Source organism: Bombina bombina, chromosome 1 (genome assembly GCF_027579735.1).
Source record: "Bombina bombina isolate aBomBom1 chromosome 1, aBomBom1.pri, whole genome shotgun sequence".
Taxonomy (NCBI): domain Eukaryota; kingdom Metazoa; phylum Chordata; class Amphibia; order Anura; family Bombinatoridae; genus Bombina; species Bombina bombina.
Genome location: NC_069499.1, coordinates 244,448,761 through 244,470,946, shown reverse-complemented (window position 1 = coordinate 244,470,946; position 22,186 = coordinate 244,448,761). Strand labels below are relative to the sequence as shown.

General features: G+C 39.6%; 1 protein-coding gene across 3 annotated transcripts in view; it reads right to left on the bottom strand.

The window, feature by feature from the left end:
• CCDC9B (coiled-coil domain containing 9B) overlaps positions 1 to 22,186 on the bottom strand; it is a 673,451-nt gene that overhangs the window by 43,826 nt on the left and 607,439 nt on the right. Inside the window, exons 11-12 of one of the 3 annotated variants that reach the window (XM_053697899.1) lie at positions 19,725 to 19,809; positions 19,331 to 19,556 (exon numbers count right to left, since the gene is read on the bottom strand). In XM_053697899.1, coding sequence (XP_053553874.1) covers positions 19,372 to 19,556; positions 19,725 to 19,809 — 270 coding nt within the window. In that variant the 3' untranslated portion in view covers positions 19,331 to 19,371. Of the gene's footprint in view, positions 1 to 19,330; positions 19,810 to 22,186 lie in introns of all 3 variants that reach the window. The other 2 variants (XM_053697900.1, XM_053697898.1) reach the window with 2 other exon arrangements.

Genomic DNA, 22,186 nt, shown 5'->3' with positions numbered 1-22,186 from the left:
TCCGTGGGCCACTGCCAAGCCCGCAATCAAATGATAAGAACAGCACAGAGGTGTCAGATTAAAAATCCCTTTATTTTAGAACATGGGGATCAAACAATGAACCCAAAGTTTCGGGGCGGTCCCCTTAATTATGTGATTACATCACATGATTAAGGGGACCGCCCCGAAACGTTGTGTTCATTGTTTGATCCCCATGTTCTAAAATAAAGGGATTTTTAATCTGACACCTCTGTGCTGTTCTGATCAAAAACTCACTGGCATGGAGAGAAATCACTCCGAATTTTGCCAGACAGTTTTCAAGCTTCCATAATGAAATCTAGGTTTTCTCCCTTATCTATCTTTTCTGCTGAGCACAAGTAGACACAGATATAACACAGGCAATAAGAGAGAATGTGTTAACAAAGTTTTGTGGAATATAAGATTATTACAGTAACTAACAGGGATTCTACACAGCCTTGTTTGCAAACTTGTATTGCCTGTTTTATATATGTACCTTATTGTCCACAGCACAAGAGATAGCTATGGGGAACACCTGGGTTCCAACATGGAATTGAGAAAAACAGCTATTTTAAGTTAAATTACTGGAAAAGGGGAAATAGTGAATCACATTTTTTTCTTACTACACACAATTAAAGATTGTATATAACAATGTCAAACTGGTCTAACTTTATATTACTTGTCACTCATGTTCCCTCTAAGGTGCGTGAACCCACAATTTGTTTAATTTAGCACAACCCAGAAAATACTAATATTTTACTCACAAATCAAAACATGGTGTACTCACTAAATAAAGGAAAATGAAACACCTTTTAATTACACAACATTTCTGTTGTGCTAATATAAAGTGCATTGTTTTGCAGTTGTTATAGGTTAAAGTCAAGAGGGGAAATATATCTGTCTGTCTTTTCTTCTATAAGAATAGCCAACACACATCAATTAAAAAAAGTCAGATCATGTTCCAATTTATTTTTTAAGGTACAAATTTCCACAAACCTTTCACCTTAATTAATACCAATGTCCAAATATATTTTTACAGTAAAATTAAAATAAATGTCAATACAAAATCAGTATTTAAATCGCAATATCACCATCTACTGGAAAGGATGCTACATTACAATCTTTTCTTACTACAATACTGCAAAACTTTCCTCACTGCAATAAAACATAAAAAAAACACATTCCTATAATATTTTTACACAACAAAGATTTATGCACTAACTGAAAAACAGAACTGACTGAAATGCATTATTTTCTTTTTTGTTTTGTTTATCTCCTTTCAGCACTGCTTTTCTTTCTGAAGCAACATCTGACAATCCCCACTCCACGGCCGATATGGATGCACGATAAATTGAGAAACACAACTTGATGCTACGTCTAATGACTTTCTATGGGCCCCTTTATATTCAGTCTATTTAAAGTGATAGTAATCTTTACCCTAACAGGGGAATATTTTAGATGGAGTTTAATTAATCAGTTGTACTGAAGATGCGCTATAACTTGCTTTATAATGTAGCGCTGAAATTCAAATACCTCACACTCTGGACACACACTTCAAAAGTAATTTGTTTTGTGAGCTAAAGGTTTGAACTGTTCTCCAAATGGCACTGTAGCTACAAAAAATTGTGTGTGAGTGTGTGAGATTCTTGGCTTTTGCCTAAATACTTCCATGAAGAGTTCTTTAGTGAGTAATGTGTATTTAATACTAAAGTATAGGCACCATGTGTTTGACCCATATGTAATTACATTATAAAAATTTAGATCCCTTGATTTGGGGCATATGGAGTTACCTGTTTGAGGAGCAGCATAATCGATTCGGATCTCTTGTTATTAAATCAGCTGAGGAATCTCCCCTGGTAACACGAGCTGCAATCTTTCATAAGGGGGTAGATTTCGACTTATTACTTATAAGACTGGCAACCTTAGACTGTATATATCATACAGGGATTGATTCTAACCATCTGCCTTGCTTTTATTATAGCTGAACCAGTGCACAGGCGAAGTAATCAGCTGATCAATAATCAACCTGCTCTCACCCATCAGCTGATTATTTCACCTGTGCTCTAGTTCAGCTATAATGAAAACCAGGACTGTTGGGGGTACATGAGGACTGCGCTTGGGAATCACTGTTCTAAACTATACATATTTAGATCAAAGAGTCTTTTTTTTGTTTTATATTTTAGACCATGTACCATTTTTGTAGCCATCTTTTGCATAGTTTCTAGTTTATGTATAGCCTAGAGTTCTACTGTATTTAATAGTCCTTTAAGAAGTAAAACAAAACAGAAAGTGGATAAATCTTATAAGAGATATATACTTGTATATTATTTTAAAAAAATGCATCATGGTGCAAGGATACAAATCCCAGCAGCCTGCTAATGTACTTGCTAGGCTAACACAGGTCATAATTCACAGACAACATTTTGAAAGTTGCTTTCATAGGTTGTGGGGAACATTGCTAATGATAAAAAAAAATCAAGTAAAAAATCTCAAGCTGCGCTTGTGTCTGAAGCAGTTCAACCAACTTCTAAGTACATTTACCATTACTCCAGTGGATCTTCTTTAAGGTACTATAACTTCTCATCAGACAGTTCTGTACCTCTGTTATGTAGAGATAGCCCTAGCCAGTGATGGGCAACCAGTATCATACTAAAGACCAGCTTCATATGACACCTCTGTCTTCGACTGGCCTTAATAAACATCTAAGTTTTATACTGGATCTCTGACAAAAGTGCTCAAATCCACTGTTTGTATATTAAATAAGGAAAAAAAAAAAAAAGGAGTGACTATTTTTTTTTGGTGGTGGTGAATTACAGGACATGTTATCTAGGGGTAAACATGACAAAATTCCTTACTACTCCAGGAGAAAGGCTGGGTTCAGGGGAAGCTTTTGAGTGCTGCATATAGCCTACAAGTGGGCAGCTGCTCACCACTAGCCATATGAGGTCCCTTGATGTAAGCAAAATAAATTTATATTTTAAATGCAATAACTATTTCTCCAAGTGCATACAAACTGCCAACCATCATTAAAACCTATTGTAACAATCAGATACCAGACAAGATTTATGTCATCCTTGTTAGCCACCCAATGTAAACTCCAATGAAACAAAACAGACTCCATGTCAACATGGCCTCTCCACACACTTGTACCAGTTAAATACCACATCAGGCCTCTGACTAGATGTAAGACCGTCTGCCCATGCTAGTACCTGCTACACCAGACTTGACGAGCTACAGGACTTTCTTGCTTCCCCTTATAAATAATTACAAATACAAGCCAAACTATGCTGAAAAAGAATAAACCTGATGGCACTACCCTTGTTGCTTCCCCTTATTTGTTGATAATTTCCAAAATTAATTCAATAATATGCATCTCAATGTGTTTCGGGGATAGGGGTGCTGTACACAAAACAAATTTGGAAGAGAACAAGTAAAGAATACTTGTAAAAAGAGTGTAACTAGAAGCACTCGCAACACAGCGTGTATACTAACAAGTGGATCAAAAAATATGACACACAGGCCCCCAAGACAAGGGGAAAGAGTTAAAACATAACTTTTAATAAAAACTACAAATTAATATAAAAATGGTTGTTAAAACCACAAACCAGACAGTATAGTGCCTACTGCTTGAATATTGAACCACAATATTAGTGTAGTGCGATAGACAAAGGTTCTAAGGTCCTGGGACCACCGGGTAGGTCCTACAGTAATGGGGTATCTCAGTATTCAGTTTTCGTGACAATGGGTAATATGTGCCTCTCAAAGGAGGAGGGCACCACTTACGTTGTCTCAGTTCGTCCCAAATGTGACAATAAAACACTAATCCTATTAGTCAAAGTGTCATCTTATCAAACATATATAGGACAGTAATAGGAAACTTATTTCTGATCAGGGAGGGATGAGATATGAGCTATGGATTAGATATATAGACAATATTCTATTCCTGTGGGAAGATACTAAAGAAGACTTGGAAATATTCTTATCAAAATTGAACGAGAATACATTGAACATCAAGTTAACATACACTATGAGCCTTACCCAAATCAATTTCCTAGATCTCTCCATAATTAAAGACCAAGATGGAAGGATCAAAACTAATTACATAGAAGTAGTGCACATGCCCCAGGGACTATGAAATCATTACCAGTTGGCGAATTTTTAAGATTGTGCAGAAATTGCAGTGACAAACTATTTTAAACAACAAGCCCTTGATTTGGAGAGCAAACTACATGATAGGGGTTATAGCAAAATAAGTATTACAAATGTGAAATCCAGAGCTTTTAAGACAGATAGATCACTTCTTTTACAAAAGAAAAATAAAGAGAGAAATAATCAGACACGTCTAATTCTGACGTATAACCCTCAGATACATTTAATATCAGAAATAATTAATAAACATTGGGACATACTCAAGATGGATTTAGATTTAGAGTTTAAATAGGATATAGACGAACTAGAAATATTAAAAGCATGATTTCCAGTAGTCATTTCTATCCAGGCAAAACCAGAACCTCCATAGCACCTGGATCCTTCCTGTGTGGTACATGTTCAACATGTAATCATATTAAAAAACTGATACCATTCAAGACAGATTTGGGCAAAAACATAAAATAAATAAATATATCAGTTGCTCCTCTGAGGGTGTGATATATGGATTATTCTGCAAATGTCCAAAAATTTACGTCGGCATGACTAGCAGAAAACTAAGGACTAGTCTCCGAGAACACATTAGAAATATAAAATATTCCTCGAAAGATCTGGAAGAAGGGAAAAAACTTACCTCTGTGGCTTCGCATTTTTTACTAGTTCATGGATCTAATTCTAGAGACTTAAAATATCAAGATATTGAAAAATCACTCTAGGCATTAGAGGAAGGAACATGGAACAAACATTACTTAGAGCTGAGTGCAAATGGATATATCTGCTTGATTCAGTTCATCCTAAAGGACTAAATGAACAGAATAATTATTTCTGTTTTTTATGAACGTATAGAAAGTACTTGGTGCGTCAGTAAGCCTGTTCCCTCTCAGTTCTTTGAGTATAATAATATCTTTAAGGAATATAAATGTCATGACAAACCCTATTCCCCCTACCCAAGAGAAACAGACACAAACAATCCTAATTTGTCACGTAGCATTCTATTTTGTTATCACAATTAACTAAGTTGCTTAGTCTTCACTTCGTACTCCAAATTATAAATAATTTATAGGTCACTTCTCTTCGAGTTTATCACCTGGGATTCATTCTCTGAGTCCATTATAATTTTATATAATTTCTTATTTCCTTCCTCACACTTTTTTTCTACACACAGTTTTTATTATTGCAATATAAGTTTCCTTAAAGTCACCAATAGAAGGTGACTTTTTATCCATTATGCACTTTTTAATATATACACTTGGTATTATATTTTTCTCCTTTGAGATGATTACATTTAAATAAAGACTTCATTGATTTTTTATTATTATTTTTGTATCTATATAATTTCTATCACTAGCAAGACGACACTATGTTTAGCAATCATTCACACTATTAGCACGCTATGCATAGCAATTATTCACACTATAAATTCCGCACATTTTGTAATTTACACATCTACACATTGTTTAGGTGTCGAGTTCTGCTTCTCCTTTAAAACCTCAGTAGGGGATTCAGATGTGAGAGTACCTACAGTGCACTACTTTAATTCCAATTAGGTAGAACGAACAACATTTAATATCCTACATTCCATTTCCACAATTTGATCATGACGTGTCCCTGTCTTTATTCAAATATCCTCGGATGATGCAATTTGCATCATCTACACTCCCCCTGCTTAGACTACCTGATAATTATATGTGTCATCTTTCCTGCAGCCTAGAAAAAGAGAGAAGATAGGCCGCGCCTCCACCTTTGAAAAAGCCTTAGGGCGAAACATGTCAGGGATGTTAGAACTCTGACTTTCTAGTTTTTAATTAGCAATCCAGATAGTTCCACTTTGTTGCCCCACTTATTTGTAAATGCCTAACCGCCACTATATTTAGCATTGGTAACTGTTAACCAATAGTCAATGGTATCCTACACTCTGACGAACTACTTCGTCCTTATGATTAGGGGTTTAAAGACGGAGCGTGCTGCAAACTAGCAAGGTCTTTTTAGTTACTTTCAATACCGAGATATTTTAGCATCATAGTGTAATATATGGTACGGGACCACTATAAATACATTGAGCTTGCTCTATATAGCAGTGTTAATTTGGTTAATAATAATATTGGCTGCAAATTGTGTGCCTAAAAAATATTTAGGAGAACCCCGGACGTAAGAATTAAGGTAGGGGTAATTGACCCCTATTGGATGGAGTTGAGGTCAGGTAAGGGACAAGGGGGCGTGGCTTAAGGCGAGATTTTAAATAATTGGTGGTGCAGTGGATTCGCGCCCTTTTTCATACTTACCTGATCGGGAGAAGAACGGCTTAAGTGCCTTACCTGCCATGGAAGCGTCGCTGGACGAGCTGACGGCGGTGGCCAGAGGAAGAGGCGTCGAGTGGATCCGGGAGCAGCTGAAGTCGGCCGAGGAGCCTCGTGCAGGACTGTCGAGGGATGCCGGTAGCAGTGGTTCCAGGAAGAAGAGACCGGTGAGGGCAGCGGGGCCTCCAACCAGGCTAAGTCCTGAAGCATCCGGATCCAGGAAGAAGTCGTCGGCGAGGCCCGGTAGGAGAAGATCTTCAGGGGTCAGGAGAACGGATGCGGTGATGGCGGCAGGATCCGGTGCACTGACGGCGCGGGGTGTTGACGTCACCACGCCTCGGAGGACCGGAGATGGTTTAATGGCAGCAGATCCGGTGTCGGGTACGAGTGGTCTGGTGGGTGCGGAAATGGGGCGGTAGTGTGGTGGTAGAAGTAGTGGTGGGTTTTTTATGTGGGGGGCCCCATTTATTTGTGTTAAATATATATGGGCAGTCATGGCTTTTATGTATTTTAGTAGTAGGCCTAATTTTGGTGGCTAAATGAATTTTTGGGGGAAGCATTATAAAAATAATAATTATAAAAGTATGTTGTTATATGCATTTCTATTGTGGGAATGTCCGTTTTTGGGTATGTATGTGGGGCCTCTGGTTTTGTTTATTTCATTTTATTTCTTGGCTGGGGCTATTCTTGCCACAAAAAAAAATAAAATATAGGGGGGGCTTTTATGTTGGGTGATGTTTTTTTTTATTATTTCTTTGCATCCATATTTGTTTAGGTGGGTTAATTTTGTTTATTTATTTATGGGAATTTCATGTATTGTTTGGTTCACTTATTTTGGGCTGGTTTTGCAATAAAAAATAAATAAATAAATAAAGAAAAGGGTTTATTAAAGAATTTTGTTTTTGGTATATATGGGTTATGTGTTCCTGTGCCAGGTAGGTTATTATTTTCTTATTGGGGTGTTGCCTACGCATGCTGCTTGTTTTATTTAGGGCTAATTTTCTGGTTTGAGGTGAGGGGAAGGGGGTGTTGTTTTGGTTTATTTGTAAAAAAAAATAAAAAAAAAATTGTGATTTTTCATGCAGAGGTTTTCCTGGACTCGCATTGCCTTTCTAATGGAGGAGAAGAGGCCCCTACACCTCAAAGAGACCAGGTTACGGAGCCGCTGCTAGTTTTGGAGGCTGGCAGTGACTTTGAGGAGGAGGAGGATATGGAACCTGCTTTACCGGGACCCAGTACGGCTGGTCAGGTAGGCGATGCGTCTACCCTGGCGCAGCTTTTGAAATTAATATCTCCTGAGAGAGGGGTTAGGGTTTCAGGGGGGAGCAGGTTGGGTGAGAGTAGGGTTAGTAGGGATAGAGATAGGGTGGGGCACAGGGGGGTCGGGCTACAGGGGGGGGTCAAGCACTCACACCCTCCCGTGCTTTGCAGTCCCCAGGCTCTGGAGATATCACTGTGCCTAGTAGGCATCAGAGAAGGAGATCAAGGTCGGGTCATGGCCGACGAAGATCACGTTCCCCTATAAGGAAACCTGTTGATGTTCGTTCGCCTACTTGGGCGAGGGTGGATAGTTTTAAAGGCAGTGGAAGAAGGGAGAGAGGACGATCACCTTCTAGGAAATCGAGTGGGAGTCAAGGACCGGGTGAAGGCGAAAGAAGGAGGGAGGATGTAATAGCACCCCAAGTCGTTCCCAGTATTGGAGCATCTAGTCGGGAGAGTTCCAGGATGGCCCCCCAGTCTTCAGGTGAGTCGGCTGGGGGTGCTGTGGTGGAAGGACCTGGTTTGCTGTATGGTGAACGTGAGAAACTGTTGAATGGATTGAAGGCATTGTTGGCAAGTTTGGAGGCTCCAAGTGGGGGGGAATCAGTTGAAAAGGTGTGGGTCCCAGGAGCCAGTGTGGCTCCTGCTGAGTCAGTCGCGTCGGTGAGTGGGGCTGTTTCGGTTGCTCAAGTTTCGGGTGTCTTGGTGGCGGGTAGTTCGCTTAAAGTGGCTGAGGATGCTTTAAGGCGTCCGTGTTTATGTTCCATAGGTCCATTGGGGATCCATCTCACGTTGGATGTAAAAGAGAAGATCTGGAAGCGAGAGTTTCTAGAGATTTTTTCTTTATTGCCACTAGACCAAGTGGTTGAAATTAAGGAGGATGATAAATCAGATAAAGGCAAAAAAGAAGAAGATGAAAGGAAGAAGAGGTACAGAAAGTTACCTAAGACCCTTGGGAATTGGTCTAAGGCATTTTGTATACTTGCTAGTGTGGTATCGGAAAGGTTCCCTGATCAGGGTGATTCTCTATTCTGTTACTTTGACGAGATTTCAAAATGCTTATCGGACTTATGGTGGTATGACTTGGTGGCGTTATGACGTGAAGTTTCGTCAGAGGTTGGCGGTCAGGCCGGAAATGCGTTGGGATGATCTTGATATGGGCATCATAGGGGTCAGCCTTTTCGTGGGTCTGGGGTAGGGTCTCCCAACCCGCGACTAGCTCCGGATCTGCAGTCGCCATGAGGAAAGGTTTGTGCTTCCAGTTCAACGATGGAGCGTGCCGTTTTGGAGCGAGTTGTAAATTTAAACACGAGTGCTCAGGGTGTGGCGGTAGTCACAGTTTTTCCAGATGCTTCAAAAAAGGAAAGTTTGTTGGAAAACAAGGGGAATCTGCTCCTTCGAGCTCGGACCCCAGTGAAGGTAGAAAGGATGGTGGGATGGTTAGAGGCTTATGCCAATAGATGGGGTAAAGGGGAGGATGCTGAACTGCTACTCTCAGGCTTCAGTTCAGGTTTTGTAATTCCGTTCAAGGAGCATGTGGGTGGGAAATTTGCTGGGAATTTAAAATCAGCCAGGGAGTTCCCTGAGGTGGTTCGAAAAAAATTGCAAAAGGAAGTTTCATTGGGGAGAATGGCGGGCCCCTTTGTATCTCCTCTGTTTCATAATTTGAGAATTTCTCCTTTGGGAGTGGTGCCTAAGAGGGTTGAAGGTCAGTTTCGGTTGATTCATCACCTTTCATACCCTAAGGGCCTTTCGGTTAATGATGACATTGATCCGGATTTAGTCTCGATTAATTATGCATCATTTGACAAGGTGGTTGATTTGGTTCGGGTCGCCGGGGGGCCCTATTGGCTAAGGTTGATGTTGAGGCGGCGTTCAGGTTGTTGCCGGTTCACCCTTGTTGTCATAACCTTTTGGGTTGCAAATTTGATGGTGCCATTTTTGTAGATTTGTGCCTTCCTATGGGGTGCTCTATTTCTTGCTCTTATTTTGAGAGATTTAGCACATTCATTAAGTGGGTTGTCAAGCAACAATCTGGGTTGTCGTCTCTAGTTCATTACTTGGATGACTTCTTGTTCATGGGCCCTAAGGAGTCGGAGGTTTGCCAGAGGCTCCTGGTAACTTTCAATTTAGTATGTTCTGATTTTGGGATTCCAATAGCAGAAGAAAAGTCGGAAGGTCCGGTCACTTCTTTGTGTTTCTTGGGCATCGAAATAGATTCTGTAGCTATGGAATGCAGTCAATTCAAGGGGCTTTGTTGGCTGAGAAGATCAGACTAAGGCTTCTCCAATCTTTGTTGGGTAAACTCAATTTCGCGTGCCGAATTATCCCGGTTGGAAGAGTATTTTGTAGAAGGCTGTCATTGGCAACGGTGGGGGTAACAGTTCCCCATCATCATATTCGTTTGACCAAAGTGTTGAAAGATGATCTTCAGGTATGGTCGGTTTTTTTTTTAAGGATTTCAATGGTCGATTATTGATTCAGGATGTGGGTTGGTCTGATGAACGTTTGTGCCTCTTCACGGATGCAGCTGGTTCCTGTGGTTTTGGTGCTTATTTGAATGGGAAATGGTGTGCGGAGGCTTGGCCAGAGGATTGGGAAGCTTTGGGTTTGACAAGAAATCTGACTTTTTTGGAACTCTTCCCTTTGGTGGTTGCTTTAAAGGTATGGGTTTCGGAGCTCCAAGATAAACGGGTGTGTTTTCATTCGGATAATTTGGGGGTGGTATATTTAATTAACAACTTGACTGCCAATTCCCCCCCGGTTATCCGTTTGCTGAGAGAATTTGTGTTGGAATGATTGAGGCTTAATGTTACTTTTCGAGCTGTTCATGTACCGGGCAAAGTTAATTCAATAGCTGATGCCTTGTCCCAGTTTTCAGTGGGAGCGTTTCAGGCTGGAGGCTCCGGATGCGGAAACGGAGGGTGTGAATTGCCCGAGGGAATTGTGGCTCCTGGGGTATTCTTAGTATGGGACCTCGTAAAAGGGGTCCTTGCTCAGTCTACCTGGAGGGCTTACGCCCCGGTATGGAAGTTATGGGTGTCTGTGGTGGATAGTCGGGAATGGATGGCTTCAGGGTATTCTTGTTGTGAAATACTTTTGGAATGGATTAAGCAATGGGGGTCGGAGCTTTTATCGGTAGCGGAGATTCGCAGGAGGCTTGCTGCTTTGGCTTTTTTGTTTCAATTGGGTGGGTTGGAGGATGTTACTAAGAATTTTGTGGTAAGGATGGCTGTTCGCGGCTTGTGCAGAAAGAAATCTGTCAAGGATGGGAGAAGGCCGGTTGTTTTTTCCTTGTTGAAGAAGTTAGTGGCTATACTTCCTCAAGTTTGTTTTTCGGAATTCGAGTTTTTATTGTTCCGGCCTGCTTTTGTTTTGGCCTTCTTCGGATAATATCGGAGTTGGTAGGTAGGAACAAAAAATGTGCTAGTAGTCTTCGTTTTGGGGACATTTGCTTGAATAATGGGTCTTTGGACATATGGTTGCGAAAGTTCAAGACTGACCAGTTGGGTAAGGGTAAATTGTTTTGTTTAAGTGCGGTCCGTGGCCCTTGTTGCCCTGTTGGGGCTGTTGTTGAATTTTTGAAGGTGAGGAAGGGTTTGAGTGAGGCTTTCTTTATCCACCAGGACGATTCTGTTCTGTCAGTTTTTCAGTTTGTATCGGTTTTTAGGAAGTCACTTGTTTTGTTGGGTTTAAATGCCGGTGAATTCGGTTCACACTCTTTCCGTATTGGGGCAGTGACGGAAGCTCAGCTTTTGGGCTTGCAGCCTTCGTTAATCAAAAAGATTGGAAGGTGGGGGTCTGATCATTTTAGAGTGTATGTGAGGCCGGGGTTAGTGGTTTAGAGGTTAAAAAAAAAAAAGAATTCTTATTTTTCAGGTCTGTTGAGATGTTGGCTAGTTGGCCATTCTTACGTTTATTGGGCAAGGAAGGCGGCAGCTGTAAAAGAAAACGGGGCCCAACTGGGTTTCAGTAAGGATAAGGTTAATTTGAGGTGGTTTGGGATTAGGGGCATGAGATGGTCCCAGCTGTTGGAAACTGTTGTAAATTATGCTAGGCTTTTTTTCTCCTCCTAATATCCTGGTTGTTCACCTGGGAGGGAATGATTTGGGTTTCATGGCTCAGAAGTCCCTTGTTGATAAGATTAAGTGGGATTTGGATCGGCTGTGCACGTTATTTCCGGGCTTGTAAGATTGTTTGGTCCGAAATAGAATGTCGGCTTGTTTGGAGGTCTGCATGGGACTGTGTTAGGTTAGAAAATTCACGGTGTAAAGTGAATCGTAGGGTAAGCAGTCATGTTAAAAAACTGGGGGGCCTCGCCTTGAGGCATTCAGAGTTTGAAGGGGAATCGGGAATTTTTTTTTTCTCACGGGATGGGGTCCACTTAACTGAAGTAGGTTTACATTTATTCAATTTCACCCTAAAGGAGGGTATTGAGTTGGCCGCAGCTGTGTTGGGCGGTGCTCGATGTTAGGTCAAGCTGTGGCGGGGTGCTTGCCCTGGGTGATGGCTTACGCCATGGTTGGGGTTCATAGTACCTCCTGTTGGGATAGGCAGGAGAGGTGACTTTCATGGGGAGGCGTGCCTTATGGGTGCAGGCACAGAAAAAATGAATTTGGTGGGGCAAGCTCTGGTTTATGGTTTTATGTTTTTTAAGAAAAGTTATTTATGTTGTGAATAGTAATAAAATAAGCTGCGGCCTTTTTTATCCCAACTCTGGTGTTTGTGTTTTCATTTGGGAATGGTTTTCTTTTTTGAGGTTACGAAATGACTAGACAATTTGGGGTCAATACTTTAACTTTACTGAAATAGTGTTTATGGGACTAAACAAGGGTAACGCTGTGTGCTCTCCAAGTACATATTAAGACCCAAATATGTATTAGAACCGAATATCTGTTTCTTTATTATCGGCCTATTTGTTTACTCTCATATAGCCAACTAATTAACAGTGTTCCTTTCACACTGGTGAGTTACTTCTGCCCGTTTTGAACTTTTTATGTGACAGCTAGTCCCACGGAGATATGCCGGCTGGGTGATACTGTTATAAGATACGTTTTATATTCAGCGACTTTGGCTGCAAAATGTGCCCCAAGTCTAATATTTAATCTCCACTCACGTATGGGTACACTAGTGGGGTAACTCAATTGAAGTCCAACCATACATTATCACCCCTTGACGAATTGTATCGTCTTTATGATTATGGTTCTATAGATGCAGCGTGCTGCAAACTAGCAATATTTAATACCGAGATATATCAGCAACACTGTGTGATATATGGTACAGGAAAGCTATAAATACGTTTAGCCTGTTCCATATAGCACTGTTAATATTAGTTAACCAATTTTGGCTGCTAATTGTGCGCCCATATAATATATAGATAATTTTTACCTCATTGAAATAGTGCTTATGGAACCCAATAAGGGTAATGCTATGTGCTCCCTAAAGGGACACTGTACCCAAAATTTTTCTTTTGTGATTCAGATTGAGCATGAAATTTTAAGCAACTTTCTAATTTACTCCTATTATCAAATTTTCTTCATTCTCTTGGTATCTTTATTTGAAATGCAAGAATGTAAGTTTAGATGCCGGCCCATTTTTGGTGAACAACCTGGGTTGTCCTTGCTGATTGGTGGATAAATTCATCCACCAATAAAAAAGTGCTGTCCAGAGTACTAAAACCCAAAAAAAAGCTTAGATGCCTTCTTTTTCAAATAATGATAGCAAGAGAACGAAGAAAAATTGATAATAGGAGTAAATTAGAAAGTTGCTTAAAATTGCATGCTCTTTCTGAATTACAAAAGAAAAAATTTGGGTTCAGTGTCCCTTAAGTATACATTAAGAGCAATGTATGTATTAGAACTGTATATCTTTTCCAGCATTATCGCTTTATTTGTTCTTTTTCACATAGCCAACTAGTTTATAGTGTTCTTTCCACTCTGGTTAGTGAAAGCTTCCCGCTTTTACTCTCTATGTGACAGCCAGTCCCACGGAGGTATGTCGGCTGGGTGATATTGCTACACAATACCCTTTATATTTTGTAACTACGGCTGAAAAATGTGCGCCTAGTCCAATAGTTAATCTCCTCCTAGGCAATGATTTAGATATTTCTTTGGTCTCATCCCTCCCTGACCAGAAATACGTTTCCTATTACTGTCCTATATATGTTTGATAAGATGACACTTTGACTAATAGGATTAGCGTTTTATTGCCACGTTTGGGATGAACTGAGACAACGTAAGTGGCGCCCTCCTCCTTTCAGAGACACATACTACCCATTGTCACGAAAACTTAGAATACTGAGATACACCATTACTGTAGGACCTACCCGGTGGTCCCAGGACCTTGGAACCTTTGTCTATCGCACTACACTAATATTGAGGTTCAATATTAAAGCAGTAGGCACTATACTGTCTGGTTTGTGGTTTTAACAACCATTTTTATATTAATTTGTAGTTTTTATTAAAAGTTATGTTTTAACTCTTTCCCCTTGACTTGGGCGCCCATGTGTCTTATATTTTTTGATCCACTTGTTAGTATACACGCTGTGTTGCGAGTGCTTCTAGTTGCACTCTTTTTACAAATATTCTTTACTTGTTCTCTTCCGAACAAGCCAAACTATAATTGACCAAATACAGCCCCATCTAATACCAACTACACGAGATACCAGTATATGACCAGATACAAAGCCTTCTGCTAACACTTATAACAGTTATATGCCAAATCAGAACCAACATCACGTTCAATATAAGAGGACATTAAAGGGCAGAATAAGACTTCATGAGGACCCTGAAGATATCTTTACATAAGTGACAGTTGTGCATCATTTTAGAGATAAGATCACAGTCTTTAACCTCTTAATGACCACAGCACTTTTCCATTTTCTGTCCGTTTGGGACCAAGGCTATTTTTACATTTCTGCGGTGTTTGTGTTTAGCTGTAATTTTCCCCTTACTCATTTAATCTACCCACACATATTATATACCATTTTTCTCGCCATTAAATGGACTTTCAAAATATACCATTATTTTCATCATATCTTATAATTTACTATAAAAAAATTTATAAAATATGAGGAAAAAATTGAAAAAAACACACTTTTTCTAACTTTGACCCCCAAAATCTGTTTCACATCTACAACCACCAAAAAAACATATGCTAAATAGTTTCTAAATTTTGTCCTGAGTTTAGAAATACCCAATGTTTACATGTTCTTTGCTTTTTTTGCAAGTTATAGGGCCATAAATACAAGTAGCACTTTGCTATTTCCAAACCACTTTTTTTCAAAATTAGCGATAGTTACATTGGGACACTGATATCTTTCAGGAATCCCTGAATATCCATTGACATGTATATATATTTTTTTTAGAAGACATCCCAAAGTATTGATCTAGGCCCATTTTGGTATATTTCATGCCACCATTTCACTGCCAAATGCGATCAAATAAAAAAAATTGTTCACTTTTTCACAATTTTTTTCACAAACTTTAGGTTTCTCACTGAAATTATTTACAAACAACTTATGCAATTATAGCATAAATGGTTGTAAATGCTTCTCTGGGATCCCCTTTGTTCATAAATAGCAGACATATATGGCTTTGGCTTTGCTTTTTACTAATTAGAAGGCTGCTAAATGCGACTGCGCACCACACGTGTATTATGCCCAGCAGTGAAGGGGTTAATTAGGGAGCATGTAGGGAGCTTCTAGGGTTAATTTTAGCTTCAGTGTAGTGTAGTAGACAACCCCAAGTATTGATCTAGGTCCATTTTGGTATATTTCATGCCACCATTTCACCGCCAAATGCAATCAAATTAAAAAAAACGTTACATTTTTCACAATTTTAGGTTTCTCACTGAAATTATTTACAAACAGCTTGTGTAATTATGGCACAAATGGTTGTAAATGCTTCTCTGGGATCCCCTTTGTTCAGAAATAGCAGACATATATGACTTTGGCGTTGCTTTTTGGTAATTAGAAGGCCGCAAAGTGCTGCTGCGCATCACACGTGTATTATGGCTAGCAGTGAAGGGGTTAATTAGGTAGTTTGTAGGGAGCTTGCAGGGTTAATTTTAGCTTTAGTGTAGAGATCAGCCTCCCACCTGACACATCAGACCCCCTGATCCCTCCCAAACCGCTCCCTTCCCTCCCCCACACCACAATTGTCCCCGCCATCTTAAGTACTGGCAGAAAGTCTGCCAGTACTAAAATAAAAGTTTTTTTTTTAAAAAAATTTTTTTTTAGCATATTTACATATGCTACTTTGTAGGATCCCCCCTTAGCCCCCAACCTCCCTGATCCCCCCCAAAACAGCTCTCTAACCCTCCCCCTCTGCCTTATTGGGGGCCATCTTGGGTACTGGCAGCTTTCTGCCAGTACCCAGTTTGCAAGAGAAATGTTTTTTGTTTTTTTTTATCTTCTTTTTCTGTAGTGTAGCTTCCCCCCCACACAGACCAATCCCCCACCCCCTGACTGATGTAGTTTTATATAAATATTGTCTACTTTTAAAAACTTTTAAAACTTCATTTTTCTGTAGTGGAGCGGTTCCCACCCACTCCCTCCCCGTGCACGCGCCCGCCCTCCCGTGCATGCGTGCGTGCCCTTGCGCGTCCCCGATCGCACCCGCCCGCGATCCCGCCCCCCTCCACATCATCAGGGCCATCGATGGCCGCCACCCGCCTCCCGAACCGGCTCCCACCCACCAACGGATTTAGCCGGTGATGTCCGGTGCAGAGAGGGCCACAGAGTGGCTCACTCTGCACCGGATTGCTAAAAACGGTTATTGCAGGATGCCTCGATATCGAGGCATCACTGCAATAACCGGAAAGCAACTGGAAGCGAGCAGGATCGCTTCCAGCTGCTTTCCAGACAAAGGACGTACGCCACACGTCCTCGGTCATTAACTGTATTTTTTTTGAGGACGTGTGGCGTACGTACTTGGTCGTTAAGGGGTTAATAAGTATATTTTAGTGCTCCTGCATGATTTTTAACTGATGCTATGCTTTCATGTATGCTTGCTATTTGAATATAATGAAGTGTTTTACAGTGCACCACTTTACTTTCTAGAAACTCATTTCTTTCTCCTTTCGCCTCTGGCTCTCTGTTGTGTTAGACAGCACATCACATTGGGAGAGGGAAGGGGAGAAAGCACTGGTTCCTGGCTGCAAAATAAAATAACTTGCCCCAAACAATGTGCTATAAGACAAAGCATGGTCAGCATTGGGCTTCCGATGCCAATGTATTATACAATATCATCTCAGAGGGTTGGCTTAAAACTGATATATTGCCCTCAAATATATCTCACTGAAGCCCCAATGATTGAAAGTGCCAAGAGGGGGCAAATAATTCGAAGGAATCTGCTGTTATGTCGAGCAGGTCTGTCATTTTAGGGCATCTCTGTGACACATTATTTAAACATTGATTATAATATTAGCGACATTTCTTCATAGTTATAATGGGAAGGTTTAAAATTTATAGTATAGTTTATTTTAGTGATTTATTTTTTGACAGTATGCAGTTAACTGGGTGTTTCAGGAGTGTAGTTTAGACATTATGTCAGAGCAGACTTTATTAGGGCATTCTGGGGATGTGTAGGTTAGGCGTGATGTAGGTGTAGTCGGTCAGGGGGAGTTAGCTGGGCAGTACAGGGTGAGTGATGAAGTTGTAGGCAGTCAGTTGGAGGTAGCGAGGCAGAGCAGGGGGAGTGTAGCTTAGGTGTGACATAGTTATGATGTTCAGGGGAATTAGCAGGGTGTGCTAGTGGGAGTAGAAGCACTTTGCTTCAGACACATCGACACAAGATTGATATGTTCAAAGCAGCAAAGTGCAGGTTGCGAGGAGGGTATGGACCATGTTTGTCTCGCTAGCTATCAGCTGCCGAGACTACATCACCTGAGCTAGTTAGTGCAGGTGTAAATAAACCTAGGTCCCCACAGCAATATTTGAAGTGTGCCTACACAGAAACTAATTTTAGTTTCAGTAAGCGCACTGTCTGCGATAAAGTTCTACCCATGTGCTTAACCAAAAATGGGCCGGCTCCAATGATTACATTCTTGCTTTTTCAAATAAAGATACCAAGAGAAAGAATAAAATTTGATAAAAGGAGTAAATTAGTTGCTTAAAATTGCATGCTCTATCTGAATCATGAAAGTTTAATTTTGACTAAACTATTCCTAATATCTTTATTGATCATGTTGGTTTTCATAACAGTATGTAAAGGGACAGTCAAGTCCAAAAAAAACTTTCATGATTTAATTAGGGAATGTAATTTTAAACAACTTTCCAATTTTCTTTTAGCACCAATTTTGCTTTGTTCTCTTGGTATTCTTAGTTGAAAGCTAAACATAGGATGTTCATATGCTAATTTCTTAGACCTTGAAGACTGCCTCTAATCTGAATGCATTTTGACCACTAGAGGGCGTTAGTTCATGTGTTTCATATAGATAACATTGAGCTCATGCACATGAAGTTACCCTGGAGTGAGCACTGATTGTCTAAAATGCTGTCAAAACAACTGAAACAAGGGGGCAGTTTGCAGTAGCTTAGATACAAGGTAATCACAGAGGTATAAAGTGTATTTCTATAACAGTGTTGGTTATGCAAAACTGGGGAATGGGTAATAAAGGGATTATCTATCTTTTTAAACAACAAAAATTCTGGTGTTTACTGTCCCTTTAATTGCTAATAAACTATACATATTTTCCTTTAAGCTTAACTATAATGAACTATAAAAATATATATAAAAAGACTGAATTTTCTTTAAAGGGACAGTCAACACCAGAATTTTTGTTGTTTTAAAAGATAGATAATCCCTTAATTACCAATTTCCCAGTTTTGCATAACCAACACAGTTATAATTATACACGTTTTACCTCTGTAATTACCTTGTATCTAAGCCTCAGCAGACTGCCCCCTTAATTCAGTTTTTTTGACAGACTTGCAGTTTAGCCAATCAGAGCTGTCTCCATGGTGAATTCACGTGCATGAGCTCAATGTTATCTATATGAAACACGTGAACTAATGCCCTGTAGTGGTGGAAAACTATCAAAATGCATTTAGATTAGAGGTGGCCTTCAAGGTCTAAGAAATTAGCATATGAACCTCCTAGGTTTAGCTTTCAACTAAGAATACCAAAAGAACAAAGCAAAATTGGTGATAAAAGTAAATTGGAAAGTTGTTTAAAATTACATGCTCTATTTGAAACATGAAAGTTTTTTTTGGACTTGACTGTCTCTTTAAGTTCCCATTAAAAGCCATCCCACAGAATTGAATAATAGAATATTCAATAATAGAATATATTATGTGAGGCTGCATTTCATTTAGGAATTTCTATGCTTTTTAACACCTGATTGGGATCAACACAGAGTTTTTGCCATTATATTGCATTTCTATTGAACCTATCACTTTAAAGGGATAGGAAGGTCAAAATTTTAATGGGCACGGGTGCATTTAAATTTTAAATAGAAGCTTTTTTGCAATAAATTTCCATTAGGACAAAATACACACAGGCCCTCACAGTATATGTGCGTATGCTGCTGGAAAAAAAAGTAATAACTTTTTCTAGACGCATTATTTTTCTAATGGAAGTATAAAACAGAAATGTTTTCATTTAAAGTCAAGGCTCCTGTCTACTCACCTAGTTTCATTACAACAATTCTTTGTTTTGATCAACTCATATCAAGCTTCCAGCTCCTGCTTTCCTTTACGATTTTCAAAACGAGTAACTTCTCTGTCATTGTTCGCCACTGACAAATATTCAAGGACTGTTATACCATCTGTGGGTAAATCTGAGGGCATTTCCTTTTTCACTTCCTTCTCTGGAAGCAGAATGTGCAGATTGCTTTCAGGTACAATTTTCTCTTCTGAAGCATAAGACATTTTATTTTCTGACTGTAATTCAGAATAAGTTTTAACATTAAGGCAAGAATTTGAGATTCCAGTGTTGCAATGCCTGGAACAGTTACTTGCTGTATCAACATCTTCTGCTGACAATTTGCCTTTTGGATTTTTATTTGCCGTAAAGGTTTTACCTTCCTTAAATTTCTCCTTGGTCAATATAAGCATATCCCTGTCTGTGAGGGGATCTGGGACTTTATCCTCAAAATCTGTGTGCTCCTGCAACAGCAAAAAGAGAGTCTAAAAAAAACCAAGAACAAGTAGATAGAGGAAATAATCTAATTATCCCACAGAATTTACTTTATTTTTTAAATACGTTGCACTATGTTCTGAAGGTTAAAGTTCAGTAAATGACAAGTCAGGAGTACGTTTTCCAATATTTAGTTTGCAAAAAATAAAAAGATTTTGCTTAAAAGGCCAGTGTTCAAGATTGTTTTTTTAGGGTCAACTGATGTTGAGATTTTACAACAATATTTACTTAAAGGGACAGTGTACCTAAATTTTTTCTTTCATGATTCAGATAGAGCATGACATTTTAAGCAACTTTCTAATTTACTCCTATTATCAAATTGTCTTCATTCTCTTGGTATCTTTATTTGCAATGCAATAAAGTAAGTTTAGATGCCGGCCCATTTTGGTGATCAACCTGGGTTGTTCTTGCTGATTGGTGGATAAACTCATCCACCAATAAAAAAGTGCTGTCCATAGTTCTGAATTTAAAAAAAAGCTTAGATGTCTTCTTTTTAAAATAAAGATAGCAAGAGAAAGAAGAAAAATTGATAATAGGAATAAATTAGAAAGTGGCTTAAAATTGCATGCTCTATCTGAATCATGAAAGAAAAAATTTGGGTTCAGTGTCCCTTTAAAGCCAAAAGGGACATAAATGTTAAATTTGATAAGCAAAATGTGAACATAATAATGTATTCATCTAATTGCAATAAATCAAAATGCAAGGCGAGTGTGAAACATTTTTAAATGCATTAACACCTTGTTTGCTGGAATTATTTTTAACAGCCAAGCTCCACCCTCCTCTAGTGTTATTTTGAGGAGCCGATTGGGACTTGTTATTGGAGCAGATCCAACTAACCACAATCTAAATTTGCAGCAAACGTTCCATTGTTTTGCAATTTTCTTATTTTATAATCTCAGTTATGGCCAATTAGGGATAGATATGCAGGAGGGTTAAAGAGACATAAAACACTAAAAAATTAATTCTCATCTAGATTACAAGTTTTGCACTATAGAGGGTGTGAAACGAACGCAACAAAAGTTGCGTTATTTCACCCTCCATAGCGCTGCCATTAGGAGTTTTTGAAAAGCCGCCTTGTGCATGCGATATGGTTGCGTTAAGCTCCATACCGCACAAAATACAAGCGCTGCTTTGATGTGCTCGTGCACACTTTCCCCATAGACATCAATGGGGAGAAACTGTTAGAAGAAAACCTAACACATGTGATCGCGGAATGAAAAGCTCCTTAACGCAACCCCATTGATGTCTATGGGGGGAAAAAGTTAAGTTTAAACCTAACACCCTAACATAAATCCCACGTCTAAACACCCCTAATCTGCTGCCCCCGACATCTACATAATGTTATTAACCCCTAATCTGCCGTCCCCGACATCATCGCCACCAAAATAAAACTATTAACCCCTAATCTGCCGCTCCCGATATCTCCGCCACTATACTAAAGTTATTAACCCTTATTCCCCCCCGAACCCCAACATCGCCCACACTATAATAAAGCTATTAACCCCTATTCTGCCGCTCCCCGACATCACTGTCACTAAATAAAGTTATTAACTCCTAAACTTCTGGACTCCCACATCACTGCCACTAAATACTAAAAAACTAATATAGAAAAAATAGAAAAAATATCAAACAAAATTATCCAAATTAAAACAATTACATCTAATCTAATAGCCCTATCAAAATAACCCCAACCCAAATAAAAAAAAACATAATTTATGCTTACCTGATAAATTCCTTTCTTCTGTTGTGTGATCAGTCCACGGGTCATCATTACTTCTGGGATATAACTCCTCCCCAACAGGAAATGCAAGAGGATTCACCCAGCAGAGCTGCATATAGCTCCTCCCCTCTACGTCACTCCCAGTCATTCGACCAAGAATCAACGAGAAAGGAGAAACCAAGGGTGAAGTGGTGACTGGAGTATAATTTAAAAGATATTTACCTGCCTTAAAACAGGGCGGGCCGTGGACTGATCACACAACAGAAGAAAGGAATTTATCAGGTAAGCATAAATTATGTTTTCTTCTGTTATGTGTGATCAGTCCACGGGTCATCATTACTTCTGGGATACCAATACCAAAGCAAAAGTACACGGATGACGGGAGGGATAGGCAGGCTCATTATACAGAAGGAACCACTGCCTGAAGAACCTTTCTCCCAAAAATAGCCTCCGAAGAAGCAAAAGTGTCAAATTTGTAAAATTTGGAAAAAGTATGAAGCGAAGACCAAGTTGCAGCCTTGCAAATCTGTTCAACAGAGGCCTCATTCTTAAAGGCCCAAGTGGAAGCCACAGCTCTAGTAGAATGAGCTGTAATTCTTTCAGGAGGCTGCTGTCCAGCAGTCTCA